The sequence below is a fragment of the Saimiri boliviensis genome, chromosome 7 (genome assembly GCF_048565385.1).
Source record: "Saimiri boliviensis isolate mSaiBol1 chromosome 7, mSaiBol1.pri, whole genome shotgun sequence".
Taxonomy (NCBI): Eukaryota; Metazoa; Chordata; class Mammalia; order Primates; family Cebidae; genus Saimiri; species Saimiri boliviensis.
Window position 1 is genome coordinate 64612583 of NC_133455.1, and position 18507 is coordinate 64631089.

General features: G+C 43.6%; 1 protein-coding gene across 5 annotated transcripts in view; it reads left to right on the forward strand.

Annotated features, from left to right (window-relative positions):
- The window catches only part of SPATS2 (spermatogenesis associated serine rich 2), a 141659-nt gene extending 129911 nt beyond the window's left edge, over nt 1-11748 (forward strand). For 2 of the 5 annotated variants that reach the window (XM_003939134.3, XM_074402614.1), the window contains exons 10-13: nt 1953-2062; nt 5824-5926; nt 8021-8235; nt 9268-11140. In XM_003939134.3, coding sequence (XP_003939183.1) covers nt 1953-2062; nt 5824-5926; nt 8021-8235; nt 9268-9639 — 800 coding nt within the window. In that variant the 3' untranslated portion in view covers nt 9640-11140. The other 3 variants (XR_012518430.1, XR_012518429.1, XR_012518428.1) reach the window with 3 other exon arrangements.
- Nucleotides 11749-18507: the final 6759 nt, after the last annotated feature.

An 18507-nucleotide genomic window follows, 5' to 3' on the forward strand; every position in this document is an offset into this window, starting at 1 on the left:
ATGAACTTGGCTAATTCCTCAGCATGTTACAGGATTCTATGTGTATCAATTAGGGATTGAATTTGACTACATGGAACAGAGTGGCCTAAGTAAATGTGTGTTCTTTTCTCTCAGGAAATGGAAAGTACAGAGGTAAGCAACCCAGGGCTGGCAGGACATTTCTAAGATAACATTAGGGACCCAGGTTCTTCTGTCCTTCTGCCCAGCCATTCTTAGAGTGTGCTTATGGTCAAAAGATAACTCCTTAGGGTCCAGTCGAGATGGGACAAAATGTTACATGCTAAGACTTCTTTTTTTTTTTTTTTTTTTTTTTTTTTGAGACGGAGTTTCGCTCTTGTTATCCAGGCTGGAGTGCAATGGCGCGATCTCGGCTCACCGCAACCTCCATCTCCTGGGTTCAGGCAACTCTCCTGCCTCAGCCTCCTGAGTAGCTGGGATTACAGGCATGCGCCACCATGCCCAGCTAATTTTTTGTATTTTTAGTAGAGATGGGGTTTCACCATGTTGACCGAGATGGTCTCGATCTCTTGACCTCGTGATCCACCCGCCTCAGCCTCCCAAAGTGCTGGCATTACAGGCTTGAGCCACCGCGCCCGGCGCTAAGACTTCTTTAAAGCACTTTCCTGTAAACCCTGCTCTTTTTGAGTTCTGCTTATATCTCAGTGGCGAAACCATATCACATGACCATTGCGGCTGTGGCAAAGCCAGAAAAAATAGATTTTTTTAAATGTAATTATGTTGGTACCCAACAACATTGGATTTCTGATAGCCCTGAATGTTCCTGAATATAGCTATATTCAGTCAACTAACGGTCTTTGCTATAGTCCTCCCCTACCCAGTATCTCTCATTTTTCTAAAGTGAGAATGTGTTCACTACCTCCTCAATAGCAATACCTCCAAAGTCTCATCTAGTTAGTTAATATTCAGCTAACAGGCCAGGTCTTCACAGTAATTTCAGATTCCAAGGATGGAGTCACATAAACTAGAAGAAAGGCTAAATGCCCCCTCTTCCAATATTACATTTTTGGAGAAAGAAGAGGATATTTATTGTAAAAATTCCTACTGGAAAAGCAATGATCAAATCATGTTGGACAGGAAAGAATAGAAGAGTCCCTTCTCTGGTAGTAGAGAACATTCCCTGGGTGGTTTATCTGCTTCCTGGGAGGATTTCTTTGGTCCAGTTTCCACTGTAGCCATTGTCTCTCTGGGAGATTTTTATTGTCTGTTCTCTGCCATGACCATATCCAAGTTGTATGTTAGGGAGCATGCCAGAGAAGGTGGTTCTTAAAAGGGTTTAACAGTCTAAATACTCGTCACTAGGGAACTCGGTAGATAATTGTGGTATAGCCACATACTGGTTGGCTGTTAAGCAGAATGAAGGTGATCCAGATGTATTAATAGGGAATACACTTAAAGATATATTAAGTAAAAATAGCTAAGGTAAAGGAAGACCATGTGTATGATATGCTTAACATTTGTGAGAAGGGAAAAAGGAGAGATATATATGTATACATGTTGTATATACATAGATAATATTTGGAAGTGTACATAAGAAATGGTGAACAGTGGTTTCCTCTAGAGAGGAGACCACAAAATCAGAAATAAGGGAGATGCTTTTTTCATTTTATACCCAATTATTCTAGATGAAATTTTTTATTATCTGTGCATATTTCCTTTTAAATTTATATGCATCTTGATAAAATTTTTTTTTGACCAGGAAGAGAAATGACAAATGATTTACAAATGTTTGTGATTTATAAAAAATGTTTACCACTTAACTGCCTTCAGAGACCCAATGGAAGGTGGAGACCAGACTTTTAATATTTTCATTTTCTGGATGGATATGCAACTAAACACTTTGGCTGACCAAATACCTACTGCAAGGGTTATATTTCTAGTTCTTTATCCTATTTAGCAGCAACATAAGGTTCACACTCACTTTTCCTCTACAGTGGAAATTTTGCTCAGCCGACAAAAGAAGGCTGAACTTCTAAAGAAGATGACTCATGTGGCTGTTCAAATGTCAGAGCAGCAATTGGTTGAGCTCAGAGCTGATATCAAGGTAAAACTTCTTTCTGCTTTCTGCCTTTCTTCTTACCCTCAGGGGCTAAAGTAGGAAAATTTCATAATTCATGGCCATATCTAATATATTGAACTCATGATCTTCCTTTCCCAAACCTGGCCCCCTTCCAGGTCTCTTTGTCTATAAGTGGTATTGTCGTCTACCCAGTTGTCCCAGCTGGAAACCTCAGGAAATTTCTCCATTTTCCCACCTTAAATCTGTCAGCAGACCCTGTCCATTTGACTAAATCTCAGATCTGACCATTTCTTTTCGTCTCCACCACCACCATTATGATTAGGTTACCTCCATCTCTTGCCTGGACTTCTGTAAGAGCCTCTTAAGTGATTCTGTTCATCCATTCTGTGTCTGCCCCACCCTCCATGTATGTTCCCCACACTACATCAGTCTGCTTCAAACTTTCTGTTGCTTTTAGGATATGTACCATAATCTTTAGTCTGGTCTGAAGGGCTGTGCAGTCTTGCTCTGCCATTACCCTCAGTTCACACCATGTCCCCTGGTCCTCCGCCCTCAAGCAGAGGCTGGAGGCCTCTCCACTCCACAGACACACATGTTCTTTCCTGCAGGAGGGCCACTGCACATGCTTTTCCATCTGTCTAGTTGCTCATCTCCCTGCCTACAAGCATAGATACCACTCTTTTATTTATTTATTTATTTATTTATTTATTTATTTATTTGGAGACAAAGTCTTGATCTGTCACCTAGGCTGGAGTGCAGTGGCATGATCTCAGCTCACTGCAACCTCTGCCTGCTGGATTCAAGCAATTCTCCTGCTTCAGCATCCTGAGTAGCTGGGATTACAGGCACCTGCCACCACGCCCAACTAATTTTTACGTTTTTAGTAGAGATGGAGTTTTGCAACGTTGGCCAGGTTGGTCTCAAACTCCTGACCTCAGGTGATCCACCCACCTGGGCCTCCCAAAGTGCTGGGATTACAGGTGTGAGCCACCATCCTGACCCAGTTACCTCTCTTGACCTCCTCATCCTTCCTGACTTCCCCATCATACCTCCCCATTGTGTGCTTTCAGAGCACAGTTATGATTTTATATGCATTTGGTTGATTTGTCTTCCCCACTAGATAGTGAACCTCACAGTGGCAGGCAGGAGCTCCTGTCTTTCTAAGTGCCTAGCATGGCACCTTGGCATATAGTTGGTCTTCTGTAAGCAGTTAGTTGACCAATTCTGATTTTATAGAGAAAATTTATCTTTGAGATGTTTGTTGTAATATATTTATAGAAATTACTTGGGTTTAACATTTGTTTATACCTTTTAAATTCTTTTTTTTTTTTTTTGAGACAGAGTCTTACTCTGTCACCCAGGCTGGAGTGCAGTGGTGCCACTGCCGCTCACTGCAACCTCTCCCTCCCGGGTTCAAGCAATTCTCATGCCTCAGCCTCCCAAGTAGCTGGAATTACAGGCATGCACCACCATGCCCTGCTAATTTGTGTATTCTTAGTAGAGACAGGGTTTCACCATGTTGGCCAGGCTGGTCTCGAACTCGTGACCTGTGCAGAGCAAGGCTGTGCAGTCTTGCTCTACCATTACCCTCAGTTCACACCATGCCCCCAGTCATCTGCCTTCAAGCAGGGGCTGGAGGCCTCGCCACTCCACAGACACACCTGTTCCTTCCTTCGAGAGGGCAGGAAGTGATGTACTCGCCTTGGCCTCCTAAAGTGCTGGGATTACAGGCATCAGCCACTGTGCCAGGCCAGTGTTTCTGAGACTAATCATGTGAACCTGAGGGAAATTGGGATATTCATGGATAGTTTTGGTCATTGGCATTCTAAATAATTGTTTACAAACTTCGAGCTGTAACAAAGGGAATTGGCCTTCTCCACACCTCTGCTCTTTACCTCTTCTCTCTCTGAACGCATAAGATTTATTGTCACTCTGAGAGAACACTTGTTGCAGAGGCTGTACAACAGTCTCTATAAAATAAAAACAGAGGTGGAAGATCATCCAGGACCTTACAGGAATCCTTGCTATCGCCTGACCCAGTGTTAAGACCTGTGAAGTGTTGTTGTTCTTTTACTGCCTCCCCTTCAACTCTTTTGGGGTGAATTAGCCAAACAATGCAAATTTTCAGTTACCGTTTTCTGTTTAACTAAAACTATATGATTAAATTTTATAGAAAGGCCTCCTCACATTGATGCCAGTCAGTCTCATTCAACTCTCGGGGAGAAGCCGGAAACCCCTTTGGAATTAGATGATAATTCTGGCTCTCACAGGCTTCATCTGTTCCTCTTCCCACGTGGCTGAAAAGCTGCTAGAAATATTTCTGCAGGCTGACTAAGGATCTGTTTCTCTCCACTTTTTCAGTGTACTGAAGTGGGTGCTGTGCAATTTAAATGTCTTATTTCCAGATCATTTTATTTCCGTCATTCCTATTATGTCTTTGACTCAACAAACCCTAGAATTTGTTTCAGAATTAATCTCAGACTGATATTACATGTCTGCAAGTTTTGTTACAAGAGGTTCATGTGCTTTCCTAAGCCACAGCATACTCAGAAGCTTTAGGAATTCAAGGCTGAAAGGTCATTTTTCTCTCTTCTTTCCCTTTCAGTGCTTCTGGATGCTTCCCGAGATTCTGATGCAATGGTCCTAGGCCACCCCCAGTTAAGAGGAGTGCCCGGGCTGGTTCAGTTCTTCCAAATTATATCTAGGACTTTCACTTTTCTCCTTTTCATCTGGGAAAAAAAATGATTTCAGTCTACATTGTTTATTGTAGACTGGATTCTAGTCTACATTGTTTATTGAAATAGACCCACAGAAGCACTTTATTCCTGACATGTTTCTAGTCCCATGATTTTTGTAGCATGGTTAGTTTTTGACTCAGGGGGTTGGTTACTTCTCAGCTCAGTCTGCTTAAAAGGATTAAATTACTTGCAGCATAAACTTCTCATTGGCAAAGTCGACTTTTCACTTGAATGGTTTTCCATCTCAAGAAATTGTTCCAATTTCAAGGACTAAGAAATTCTACTTAATTATAAAGAGATGAAGTGGGTTTCCTAAGGAAGTTCCTATTAACACCAAACCATCTATCTAAAGGGTATCATTGTAGTACCTTGTAAACATTTTGCTGCCTCTGTTTCTATATAAAATGGAAAGATGTGGAGAATAGCCAACAGTAGAAAGATGGCCCTCAGGCCAGACACGGTGGCTCACTAATCCCAGCACTTTGGGAGGCCAAGGCAGGCGGATCATGAGGTAGGGAGATCGAGACCATCCTTGCTGACATGGTGAAACCCCATCTCTGCTAAAAATACAAAAAAATTAGCTGGGCATGGTGGTATGTGTCTGTAGTTCCAGCGAATACTTGGAAGGCTGGGGCAGGAGAATTGCTTAAACCCAGGAGGTGAAGGTTGTAGTGAGCGGCAATGGCACCACTTCACTCCTGGTGACAGAGCAAGACTCAGTTTCAAGAAAAGAAAGAAAAAAAGAAAGATGGCCCTTTACTATAAATTCTTCCTCCTTTTTTCTTTCTCTACAGTTTCTCTTGATTTTACCTAATGGGCTTTGGCCATCACGTAGCATTTCATAAACTTACAAACTTACCTTTGGGCTCTTGAGAAAATGAATGAATTTATTGGATCACCCAGCATTGGTCATGTGATGGTCATTTAATAAACTTTGAAGCAGTAAAAAGAAGATAGTTGAAAATGATTGTTTTATCTGTATAGTAAGTTGTAGATTCCCTGGATGATGTTTGTCTGACCTGGAGGCCATTCTTTGCCCTTTTCCAGCACTTTGTTAGTGAACGAAAATATGACGAGGACCTGGGACGAGTAGCCCGGTTCACCTGTGATGTAGAGACCCTAAAGAAGAGCATTGATTCATTTGGACAAGGTGAGATGGAGAGAGGTTCTGGACACTACAGTTGGTGATTATTAATTAAAGGTTGACATGCTAATTGTCTTTACCACTGATTCTTAATTAGTACCTCTTGTTTGCTTGTTTTTGTGAAAAATAGTTCTGGGATGCTTATGAAATTCATGGATGCAAATACTTTGAACTCTGAGGACAAGTATTTGCCAGCTGCATAAGTGTGAAAGACTGTTTTTTCATGCTGAATTGAGAGGTGCATGATATGTGGTATAAAGAGCATGCGGCCCTGCAGTCAGACCAAGTTTGAATCCCTGCCTCTGTAGTTACCTCTTGGAACCTCATTTTACTCCTCTCCAAAGTGGAGATAACAGGCCAGGTGCTGTGGCTCATACCTGTAATCCCAACAACTGGGAAAGCTGAGGCCAGAGGATTACTTGACCCCAGGAGTTCAAGATCAGCCTGGGCAACAGCAAGGTTTAATCTCTTCAAAAAATTAAAAAAGAAAAAATTAGCCAGTTGTGGTGGCACATGCTTGTAGTCCTAGCTACTCAGGAAGTGGGGTGGGGTGGGGTGGGGTGGGGTGGAGTGGGGTGGGGTGGGGTGGAGTGAGGTAGGGTGGAGTGGGGTGGGTGTGGTAGGGAGAAGATAGCTTGAGCCGGGAGTTTCAGGTTACAGTGAGCTATGATTGCCAGTGTACTCCAGCCTGGGCAACAGAGCAAGACTGTGTCTCTAAAAAAATAAATAAGCCAGGCATGGTGGCCCATGCCTGTAATCCTAGCATTTTAGAAGGCTGAGGCAAGCGGGTCATGAGGTCAGGGATTCGAGACCAGCCTGACCAACATGGTGAAACCCAGTCTCTACTAAAACACAAAAATTAGCTGCTTGTGGTGCTGTGCGCCTGTAATCACAGCTACTCAGGAGGCTGAGACAGGAGAGTCACTTGAACCCAGAGGCGGAAGTTGTGGCAAGCCGAGAGCGTGCCATTGCACTCCAGCCTGGGCGACAGAGCAAGACTCTCTCTCAGATAGATAGATAGATAGATAGATAGATAGATAGATAGAAAGAAGAAAATAATACTTGTCTTGCTTGGCACATAATAGATCCTTAAATAATCACACTAAAACTTAGGGGAGTGCCTGTGAGGTGAGTTTCTAGTGACTTGTTTGTCAAACCCTGAACTCAGCTTCTCTGTTCTTTCTGTCTAGTATAAAAGTGAAATATTTAACCTATGGGAACAATTATGAACTCATCATTAGTCCAGGCTTAAAGCCAAGAAAAAAATCTAGAAGAGTAGTTTTAAAACATTGAATTCTAACACTATTTGAACTGAAAATATTAATATTTTTTCAGTTAGATAAGTACTTTGAATTTGGGATTAATTTTGCAGAAAGAAATTTGGCAATATACATATTTGTTGTAAAGACTAGTTCTATTCATATTTAACCGATCTTGATTATTTATACCTTGTATCATTCAAAATTCTTTAAAAAGGATTTAGTAAAGATTTGATTTATGTTCCTTTTTTTCTTTGTAAAGGCTGTACTTTAGAACATTTCTTGCATAGGAAACTGAACATATGGCCTATACCAGGCGTCCCCAAACTACGCCGCATGCGGCCCCCTAAGGCCATTTATCCGGCCCCCCCCCCACACTTCAGGAAGGGGCACCTCTTTCATTGGTGGTCAGTGAGAGGAGCACAGTATGTGGCGGCCCTCCAACGGTCTGAGAGACAGTGAACTGACCCCCTGTGTAAAAAGTTTGGGGATGCCTGGCCTATGCTATTGTTCCCAGGCTTAGTCAGCTGCTAGAACCATAGCCAGGAGGTTAGGTAGTATCAAATCCAATCCCAAGAAGCCGTTAGCTGGTGGGGGATGGGTAACTTTGATCCTAAACTGTTCTCTTGTCTAAGAATTCCTTTACAGAGCAGTGGGGCTTTGGATGGAGGAAGAGGGCAGAAGGGAGATTTTTCTTCCTGTTACCAATTTTTAGGTTTTTCTTTATTTGAATAGACAGTTCTTTATCTTAAATTGCTCGTTGTGAAATTGAGAAAGCAGAAACCTTACCCATTGTACTGTTTCATCATATGATCATATATTTCTCATATTTCTGTCTTAGTGTCTCATCCAAAGAACAGCTATTCAACCAGATCCCGATGTGGCTCAGTTACATCTGTGTCCTTGAGTAGCCCAAGTGATGCCTCTGCTGCTTCCTCTTCCACCTGTGCCTCTATTCCCAGCCTTACAAATGCTAACAAGAAAATCTTTGCACCAGGAGAGACTCCTGCAGCCATAGCAAACTCCAGCGGCCGGCCCTACCAGCCACATCGGGAGGTAACCTAGCTTCTACACTGAGCGTATTAGAAGAAAACCCTCCAGATTGTCAAAGCTTAAATGCTGATAGCTCATTATATTACCTTCCTCTCTTTATTCCCATTCCACGCCTGTTTTGAATCCCTCCAGCCCAAGTTAGTTCCTGAGAAAGCATTAGATACATATGTTCCAAACTGTCAGCCAGTTTAGATTTCCTGTTGCCAAGAACTGCTGACTTTCTTGTGTTGGCTGTGATCCCTGCTGTTGTAGATAGTATTGCCTGGTAATTAGTCACACTGGGAGTCGTGCACCCATCTCAAGGTAGACAGGCACCACAAGAGGCAGTTTCACCAGTGTGCATCTGAAAGCAGCAACTCACTAGAAGCACAATGTGGAATTTACAGTGAAAGAAAGAGTGACCTGGTAGGGATGGGGGGAAAACACTAGTAAGTTGAAGAGTAATCCATAGGTTCTTCTCCTGTTTGAAGAATAAACACAAGAGCAATCCAAGGCAGTACTGTCAGTAATTCTTCAGAACTCATATGACGTTGGAATTGGAGGACAAAAATAAAATCCCACTCCATAAGCTTTCCGGATTATAATGTGAAAGATGTACTGAATGCCACAGCAGCATAGTTTAATCTGTAGTTCATGACATACAGCAAAGCAGACCATAGTGATGTTTACTTTACGATCCCAAATGTTTATTATCTTCACCAAATGCCTTTTATCGGCAGAGTTAATATACTTGTCCAATTGAGGGCTTGTAACAACCCAGAGAATATTCTTTCTTCCTTATCTTTCTTCTTGTGTCCAGCTAAAGAAAAGTAGATTCTCCAGTGAAGAGCCTGGGCATGAATAGCAAGGAAAGATGGATTAGTTCTGAAGTAGTGGCTAGCTTGGATTGGCTAACAGAATTCTTTGAGTCTTGAGAGATAACTGAGTCCCAAGCATGTAATGCCACAATTCTGCTTTCAGAATACTCTTGTAAAGTGAACAAATGTGTTACCATAATGCTAGAACACCTTGAACATTGTATTCTTTTATCTTTAGGTATTGCCAGGGAACAGACAAGGAGGACAAGGTTACAGACCACAGGGCCAAAAGTCCAGTGACCCTGTGAACCAAGGGCGAGGAGGACAAGGTTACAGGCCACAAGGCCTAAAGTCCAGTGACCCCGTGAACCAAGAGCGGCATGACAGTATGGGTCGTTGCAGAAACAGCTCATGGTATTCATCTGGTTCCAGGTATCAGAATGCTTCATCTCAGGCACCAGGAAACACCAGTGAAAAAGGTCAGACTCACTCTGCAGAGACCAATGAAACTGGAATCAGCATGGAGCCTAGCCCACCCACGCCTTCATTCAAAAAGGGACTCCCCCAGCGCAAGCCCAGGACCTCTCAGACTGAAGCCGTGAACTCTTAAGAGAGAAATTCCAGTTGGCCTCTCTCCTCTATCACACACAATTCAAGTTAATAACTGGACTTTAGGAAACTTATAGTTAGATTTAATAACAAAAAGTTTATGCATATCACTTTTTGTGCCATTCTAAATATTTTTGGTTCTTGTCTCCTTATTTCCTCTTTACCATTTTTGGAGGGGAAGCTATTCTTTTTTTCTTGATCTTTCCCAGTCTTATGGATTGAATCTGGTTGGTCATTTCCACCAGGAATCAGAGGCAGCTGTTGTCAGTTTTCAGCCTTCCAGTTGGCCCCCTCTGTCCAGGCTGTCTCAGGAGGAGGTGAATCAGAGCTAGTCACCTTTCCAAGCTAAGCAGAAGCCACAGGTGCCTGCCAGTTTCCATTCAAACAACTATTTGACCAGGAGAGGCAATGAGGGGATCGTATACTGCACTGGATTTGCCAGAGAAGGGAAAATTTAATTAGTGAAAAGGAAAGAACACTAGAAAACATCTGAAAACCTGCCTCTATTCCAGAAAGTGCCTGAGATTTGACACTCAAATCAGTGGTCAGTCTTCTGCTTGGCACTAGAGCTTAACCTGCAGTTTCTTCAAAATGCCCAATCCTTTGCTTCCTATTACCTTAGATTGCAAACCAGTCTAGGCAAGTCTATGGGAAAGTAGCATTTAATTAAAGTTTTTTTATTTGTAAAGCATTTTTCTGTTTTAATGTTCAGAGACTTTTTTTTGTTCTCTCCCTTTTCTGAATCCTGTTCTGATCCTGAATCAAATTTATAGCAATATAATTAGTGTTAATTGAAGGCATTACTCATCAAAAATTGCTGCAATCAGTCTTTATAGTTGAATAAATAAAAACAACTGCTTAAATATTCCCACATTTGTTTCATAGCAGCAAGTGGTTTCATTTCATTATGTTTTTCTTTGGGCCTCATGGGGGTAGAAGTCACTCAGACAGCTTGTTCCAGGATTAAATGAGGGTATCTGATTCCCAAGTCATTTGTCCACCACCACTGCTTAGCTTCAGGACCAAATTAAAATGTGAAAGCCAGGATGAGCAAATGCAGTTGTTCCTAGTGAGAAAAGATTGTAGGATAGGGAATGGTGATTTTCCAAAGGAGAACTTACCACGTTAGGAAAACCGCAGCTCTCCAGGCTTCTCCAGGCAACCAAAGGTTATAATGGCACTGCTGTCTCCAGCTCACTGTCTCTTGACTGAGCGGTGAATGTAATTCACTGTATAATTGAGCTCCTGCATGTAGCAGGTGGCATGAGTGCCAGACCCTTCCACCCCAAACTCACCCCCAGCATCTATGATTTAATAACAGCAGAGCTTCTGTTTCTCAGCATGTGTTCTCCCAAGTCAGAAGCCTAAACTGTAAGTGGCAGCAGTGCAGAACGCAGCTGCCTCAGGGCTTCCCTTGCCTCCTTGGCTGAAGCTGAGCTGCCACAGTTCAGGTTGGTTGAACACATTCAGAGAGAGAGAGTGTGAGTGTGTGTGTGTATCTGTCTTTTCAGAAAAGAAAACCGTAGTCAAGGAGTACTGGGAAAGCCATTTTCCAAGAGCACCTCATTTTGGGGAATTTGTCCAACAACACCATCAGCCTGCTGGGTATAGGAAAAAACCCTGCGTTTCCGATTGATTGCTTACCTATACTTTATCAGAAATCCAGAGATTGGAGTGACCTTGAAGGATTATGAAGTCTGTCCCTGTATCCAGGCAAGACTGTATTTAACTGCCCAAACAGATGGGACAAAGCATGTTTATCAAGAATGCCTTGAAGTTGAAATTAAAATCTCCCTATAGAAAAATATTTGAAAATTTTTCATGACCACAAAATGTTTGAAAATTATGAATTTAAAAAGTTTTTAATTACAAAAATAGTATTTAAAACATCAAATACAGGAATATAAAAGGAAAAAAAAGTTTTCCATCTTTCCCTTCCACTCCTTGGGTAATGATTGTTAATTTGGCATATATGTTTCTACACCTTTTTCTTTTTTCTTTTTAGAGATGGGGTCTCACTGTGTTGCCCAGGCTGGAGTGCAGTAGCTATTTATAGACGTGATTAGAGGGTACTGCAGTCTCAAACTCCTGGGCTTAAGCAGTCCTCCTGCCTCAGCCTCCTGAGTAGTTGGACTACAGGTATGCACCATTACCCTTGGTTAGACTTTTAAAGCATGTATGTGCATATACCCATGGGTATATTGGGTGTTTTTTTTTTTGTTGTTTTTTGTTTGTTTGTTTGTTTGTTTTTTTTTTTTTTTGAGACGGAGTTTCGCCCTTGTTACCCAGGCTGGAGTGCAATGGCGCGATCTCGGCTCACCGCAACCTCCGCCTCCTGGGCTCAGGCAATTCTCCTGCCTCAGCCTCCTGAGTAGCTGGGATTACAGGCACGTGCCACCATGCCCAGCTAATTTTTTGCACTTTTAGTAGAGACGGGGTTTCACCATGTTGACCAGGATGGTCTCGATCTCTCGACCTCGTGATCCACCCGCCTCGGCCTCCCAAAGTGCTGGGATTACAGGCTTGAGCCACCGTGCCTGGCTGTTTGTTTTTGAGATGGGAGTCTCGCTCTGTCACCCAGGCTGGAGTACAGTGGCACAATCTCGGCTCACTGTAACCTCCGCCTCCTGGGTTCAAGCAGTTCTCTGCCTCAGCCTCTCTAGTAGCTGGGATTACAAACAGCTGCCACCACACCAGCTAGTTTTTGTATTTTTAGTAGAGACAGGGTTTCAACCATCTTGACCAGGCTGGTCTTGAACTCCCGACCTCAGGTGATCCACCCACCTTGGCCTCCCAGAGTGCTGAGATTACAGGCGTGAGCCACTGTGCCCAGTTGGGTTTCTAATTTTTTTTATATATATAAAAATGTTATACTATGTACATTCTGTAGGTTTTTTTTTTTAAAAAAAAGTGTAAATTATAATTCCTTTAGGATCTCATGCTGTAGATCTCCTCCTAAATTTGCCGATTTGACTCCTTCAGTGAGACGTTAGGCTTATCCTAAGTTTGAATTGTGTAGCCCGTTCCTCATTCCCCACAGTGGTTCTAGGCTTCCACTAGAAGGAAGATTCATGCCCTGGGCAGCTTCCACTGGTGCTTCAAGAGGGATTACCTAACCATCGTTTGTCCTTCTCTTTCCATTTCCCCTTACAGACAAATGTCTTGCCCTCCCCCACTTAGAGATGGGACTGCAACTCGAAGTTGTTTAGCTCTGTCAGTTATGTGCCACTTGAGAGGCAAAGTTTAAATTAGCATGGCTTCATTATGAATGTCACATAACTTGCTATACCCTTCATTTATGGCCATGTAAAAAATTGCTTTTAAACAGTAGTACAGACAAAAAATGTTTGTTTGTTTGTTTTTTTTTAAAAAAGCGGGGGCCAGGTGCGATGGCCCTTGCCTGTAATCCCAGCACTTTCGGAGGCCAAGGCAAGTGGATCACCTGAGGTTAGAAGTTTAAGACCAGCTTGGCCAATGTGGTGAAACCCCCATCTCTACTAAAAATACAAAAAAAAAAATTAGTGTGGTGGCGGGCATCTGTAATGCCAGCTACTTGGGAGGCTGAGGCAGGAGAATTGCTTGAACCTGGGAGGTGGAGGTTGCAGTGAGCCAAAATCCTGCCACTGTACTCCAGTCTGGGCAACAGAGTGAGACTTGGTCTAAAAATAAATAAATAAAAGGGTACATAGTAGAAATTTTAAAAGTCCTGGCCAGGCACGGTGGCTCACACCTATAATCCCAGCACTTTGGGAGGCCGAGGCAGGCAGATCACAAGGTCAGGAGATCAAGACCATCCTGGCCAACATGGTGAAACCTGTCTCTTAAAAAAAAAAAAAAAAAAAAGAAATTTAAAAGTCTTCTCTACCTTGTCCCACTCCCCAGAGTAAATCACTGATAAGTTTCTTACATGTCTTTCCAGAAATTTTCTAAACCCAAACATGGAAATACTTTTTTTTCTTTGTGTTGCATAAATGGGATTCATACTGTGCATACTTTTATACAAGTTGCTTTTTCACTTGTTCTCCCTTTTTGTAACTCATTTTTTTGTTTTTGTTTTAAGAAAAATCAAGCTGGCCACATTGGCTCACGCCTGTAATCCCAGCACTTTGGGAGTCTGATGAAGATGGATCATTTGAGCCCAGGAGTTTGAGACCTGCCTGGGCAACATGGTGAGACCCTGTTTCTGCAAAAAAATTTGTTTAAATTAGCCAAGCATGGTGGCACGCACTTGTGGTCCCAGCTTCTAGGAGGGTCACTCGAGCTCAGGAGGTCAAGGGTGTGCTGAGCCGTTTTTGCAGCAGTACACTCCAGCCTGGGCAACAGAGTGAGGCCCTATCTTAAAAAAGTAAAAAGAGCCGGGTGCAGTGCTCATGCCTGCAATCCCAGCACTTTGGGAGGCCAAGGCGGGCAGATCACGAGGTCAGGAGATCAACACCATCCTGGCTAACACGGTGAAACCCCATCTCTACTAAAAAGACAAAAAATTGGCTGGGCACGGTGGCATGTGCCTATAGTTCCAGCTACTCAGGAGGCTGAGGCAAGAGAATTGCTTGAACCCAGGAGGCGGAGGTTGCAGTGAGCTGAGATCACACCACTGCTCCAGCCTGGTGACAGAGTGAGACTGTCTCAAAAAATAAAATAAAATCAGTATAGGCAAATGATAAAAATCTAAACAGTTTGAAAGGATGTATGATGAAAAGTAAATTTTATCCCTCTCTAGACTTTTGTCCCCCGCCCCCCACCAGAGGCAGCCAATGTTAAGTTTCTTGTGTATCCCTCCTGAGATTGTCTGTGCTAGTACAAGGATAATTTAAACCTTGCAGACCTCTGTCCATGTCAGCATATAGAAATATACTTTGTTATGTGACTGCATACTATTCCATTGTATAAGTTTGTCATTATTAGTTTAACCAGTCTCTAATGATGGTTTTCAGTTTTGTGGTTTTTTGTTTTTGTTTTTGTTTTTTTAAGAGACGGGGTTTCACCATGTTGGTCATGGCAGGTCTTGAACTTCTGACCTCGTGATCCACCTGCCTCAGCCTCCCAAGTGCTGGGATTAGAGGTGTGAGCCACCGCGCCTGGCCCAGTTTTTTGCTATTACAAGTATTGCTGCAATGAGTACTCCATAACGCACATATCACTCCTCACTTGTGAGAATATCCCTGTAGGATAAATTCCTAAGAGTAGAATTACTGGGTCATATAGTTATTGATAAATTACTATTTTGATAAAATTGCATAGATTCATATATGCAACTTATTTATTAGAGACATGGTCTCTCTCTTTTGCCCAGGCTGGAGTGCAGTGGTGTGATCATAGCTCACCGCAGACTCAAACTCCTGGGCTCAAGGGATCTTCCTGCCTCAGCCTTCCAAGTAGCTGAGACTACAGGTGCATGCCACCACACGTGGCACCTGGCTAATTTTTAAATATTTTTGTAGAGATATGGTCTTGCTTTGTTGCCCAGGCTGGTCTCAAACTCTTAGCCTCAAGCAGTCCTCCCGCCTTGGCCTGCCAAAGTGCTGGGATTACAGGTGTGAGCCACTACACCCAGCCACCAGATTGACATTTTCTGCCAGTGTTTGGCAATGCTTTGTACAGTTGCTGAGCCAGAAGCTAAGGAGAGAAACAATCCCTGACTTTATGTGGCTGATAAACTAGTTAAGGCAATTGAGAATACCAATAAATAATACAAGGAAATAGTGTTGTTTGAAAGTGCCATGCTGCCGAGCATGGTGGCTCAAGCCTGTAATCCCAACACTTTGGGAGGCCGAGGCGGGTGGATCACAAGGTCAAGAGATCGAGACCATCCTGGTCAACATGGTGAAACCCCGTCTCTACTAAAAATACAAAAATTAGCTGGGCATGGTGGCGCGTGCCTGTAATCCCAGCTACTCAGGAGGCTGAGGCAGGAGAATTGCCTGAACCCAGGAGGCGGAGGTTGCGGTGAGCCAAGATCGTGCCATTGCACTCCAGCCTGGGCAACAAGAGCGAAACTCCGTCTCAAAAAAAAAAAAAAAGAAAGTGCCATGCTGTCTTTGAGGTAGAGGGAGCATGTCCAAAAGGGCTGGGTCCCATGCTTGAGCCAGAACTATACCAGCATATGATCAGGAAGTTGCGCAGTGGTGTATGGAGATAGTGACCTATTATATTTCAGAATCCCAAACCAGCCTACAGTCTTGTGAGTATAAATGAATGTATGTGTGGGAGGGAATAGGATAAACTAGTTGAAGCTAGGAGTGACCTGGAAAATTTGGGATGCATGTTCACTCATCTTTGTACTAACCTGTTCTTTTGGAGAAGGTCAGTAGAATAATGAATTGTTGTCCCTGAAAATTCCACCATCTTACCTAAGAAAATGAGGTTTTGTCTTGCCTGATTTGTAGGGTTGATCCCACCTTCTTGTCCCATCCTTATGGTAGCACACTTCTTGAAAGAAACAGGTGCCCAAAACAGTACATGCTGGGAGGCTACCAACTGATAAAATGAACTATTTTATCACTAGTTTAACCAGTGAGTTCAAAGTACTGGCCCGTAATGCTGGTACCCAGAACAACATGCTAAAATACTATAAAAGTTTCTGGTTGTTGTAGCCACTTCAGCACATTTTCTCTCCTTCAAACATTAAGGTACCTACTGTGTGCTAGGCACTCTGCTGCGTTCTGAGGCAGAGAGAAACTTTCTAGCTCCTTTTTTTTTCTTTATGCATACTTTTTGAGACAAAGTCTTACTCTTTCGTCCAGGCTGGAGTGCAGTGGGGCCATCTCAGCTCACTGCAAACTCAGGCTCCCCAGATCAAGTGGTTCTCTTGCTTCAGCCTCCTGAGTGGCTGGGATTACAGGTACCCGCCACCACGCTCGGCTAATTTTTGTAATTTTAGTAGAGATGGGGTTTGACCATGTTGGCCAGGCTGGTCTCGAACTTCTGACCTCAAGTGATCTGCCCACCTCAGCCTCAGAAAGTGCTAGGATTACAGGCCTGAGCCACCAGGCCCAGCCCTAGCTCATTCTTCAACCACTTTGCAGGTAAAGGAAGTAGAGCTCATCTTTAAACCCTTGGGAGCCCTGCCTGTTGGCCAGGCCGTGTGCTAGAGCATAAAGACTCAACTTGGATTTTAATTCTGGCTTCACAACTTGGTAGCTGTATGACCGATTGCCCTTGGACAGATAACAGCTTTGAACCTCTTCCTGAACTGTAAAGTGGGGACAATGGCAATGACTTTATGAGATATCTAGCCAGGTGCTGCAGAACAGTCCCCTGGGTGTCTAGACTAACCCATGGCAAGTTGAATGTTCACTCCCCATACCCCCTTTCCTTTTCTGTCTCTTCTGCTTTGTTAAAAAAGGATATGAAAGAAGACTTCCCCTGTCTTCAGCCAGACAGCCCTTATTACTTACAAAAATATTTAAAATCCAGCTATCCTATTCCTTCCGTAAATTTTCTTCCTGAGTGCATACCCCTCCAGCATGGTGAGCTCTGTGCCCCTCTGTCTGCCATACCCGTCAGAAAATGTGCCCCTACCCCAGTTTCAGAGCTATGTGGGTGGGGCAGGCAGATGCTGATGGAACTGACCTTAGCTAACAGCAACCACTGCAGCAGCACACACGGGCAAAGCTGGGGCCAGGGTTTCCCAGTGGAAAGCCAGGGAACGTTATTTCCATACAGGTGATGAGGGAGTTTTATTTCCTGCCTTGATACTCAGTACCAAGGGTGAAACTCCAAAAAAAAAAAAAAGCTGTTTCTGGGAGAAGAAACTCACCCACCAGCACAAGTATTCTCCTGCCTGCCCCTTCACTACTGTCAAAACAGCAGGAACAAATACCACCCACTCCAATTCCTTAGAGAAAAGTCAGGTCTCCTTTTTATGTCTCTTCAACTTAACCAAGTTAGGCTTTCTCTATAACTTTATTTCAAACATACCTGTTTTCTGGTGCTGCTAGAACACACAGATTGAGAGGATGAGATTTCTCAGGAGGCCAGGCATGCACTCCCCGGCCAGCTCCCGCGGGGCTGTGTCGGCCCCTTCCCTGTGGGACCTGCTGTTAACTGCAGTGTCTCACCTGGCATGAAGTCCAGGTGTGTTCACAGTGGACACTCACTATAGGTCACTGACCATCTGTCAAAATGACGATGCCGTTCCCTTTTCATAATCTGTTTACCAAAGGAGAGGACAAAGCGCCCCCTGCAGCATGGCATAGTGCTGAATGGCTGTCCCCCTAGTCAAATCTCGGTTCACACCTGATTATTCTTACTAGCCAAGCAATATGGGCCAGTTTCTTTATCTGTAAACGCAACCGTCTGCCTCCCAGGATTCCCTTGTTTAAAAGTTGATTGTGGGTGGGACGCAGTAGCTCATGCCTATAATCCCAGCACTTTGGGAGGCCAAGGCAGGCGGATCACCTGAGGTCAGGAGTTCGAGACCAGCCTGGCCAACGTGGTGAAACCCCAGCTCTACTAAAAATTTAAAAATTAGCTGGGCGTGGTGGCACGCACCTGTAAGCCAAGCTGCTTGGGAGGCTGAGGCAAGCTAATTGTTTGAACCCAGGAGGCAGAGGTTGCAGTGAGCTGAAATCATGCCACTACACTCCATCCTGGGCCACAAGAGCAAGACTCCGTCTTAAAAAATAAATAGAAAAAAAGTTGATTGTGGTCTGTGCCCACTCTAGCTAGTATCTTCCAATAAAAGAAAAGGAATAGCCTAGAATGAGACAGCCAAGGTGTGGCCAAGTAGTGGAGGCTCAAATAATTCCAAAATGTTTTGTTTGTTTTTGTGGGGAGGGGGAACTCCTGAGGCTCCATCCTGAGCTCATTTCCCTGGTCCCAGCACCAACAGCCAGGGAGTAGTTGTTGTTGTTGAGACAGAGTTTGG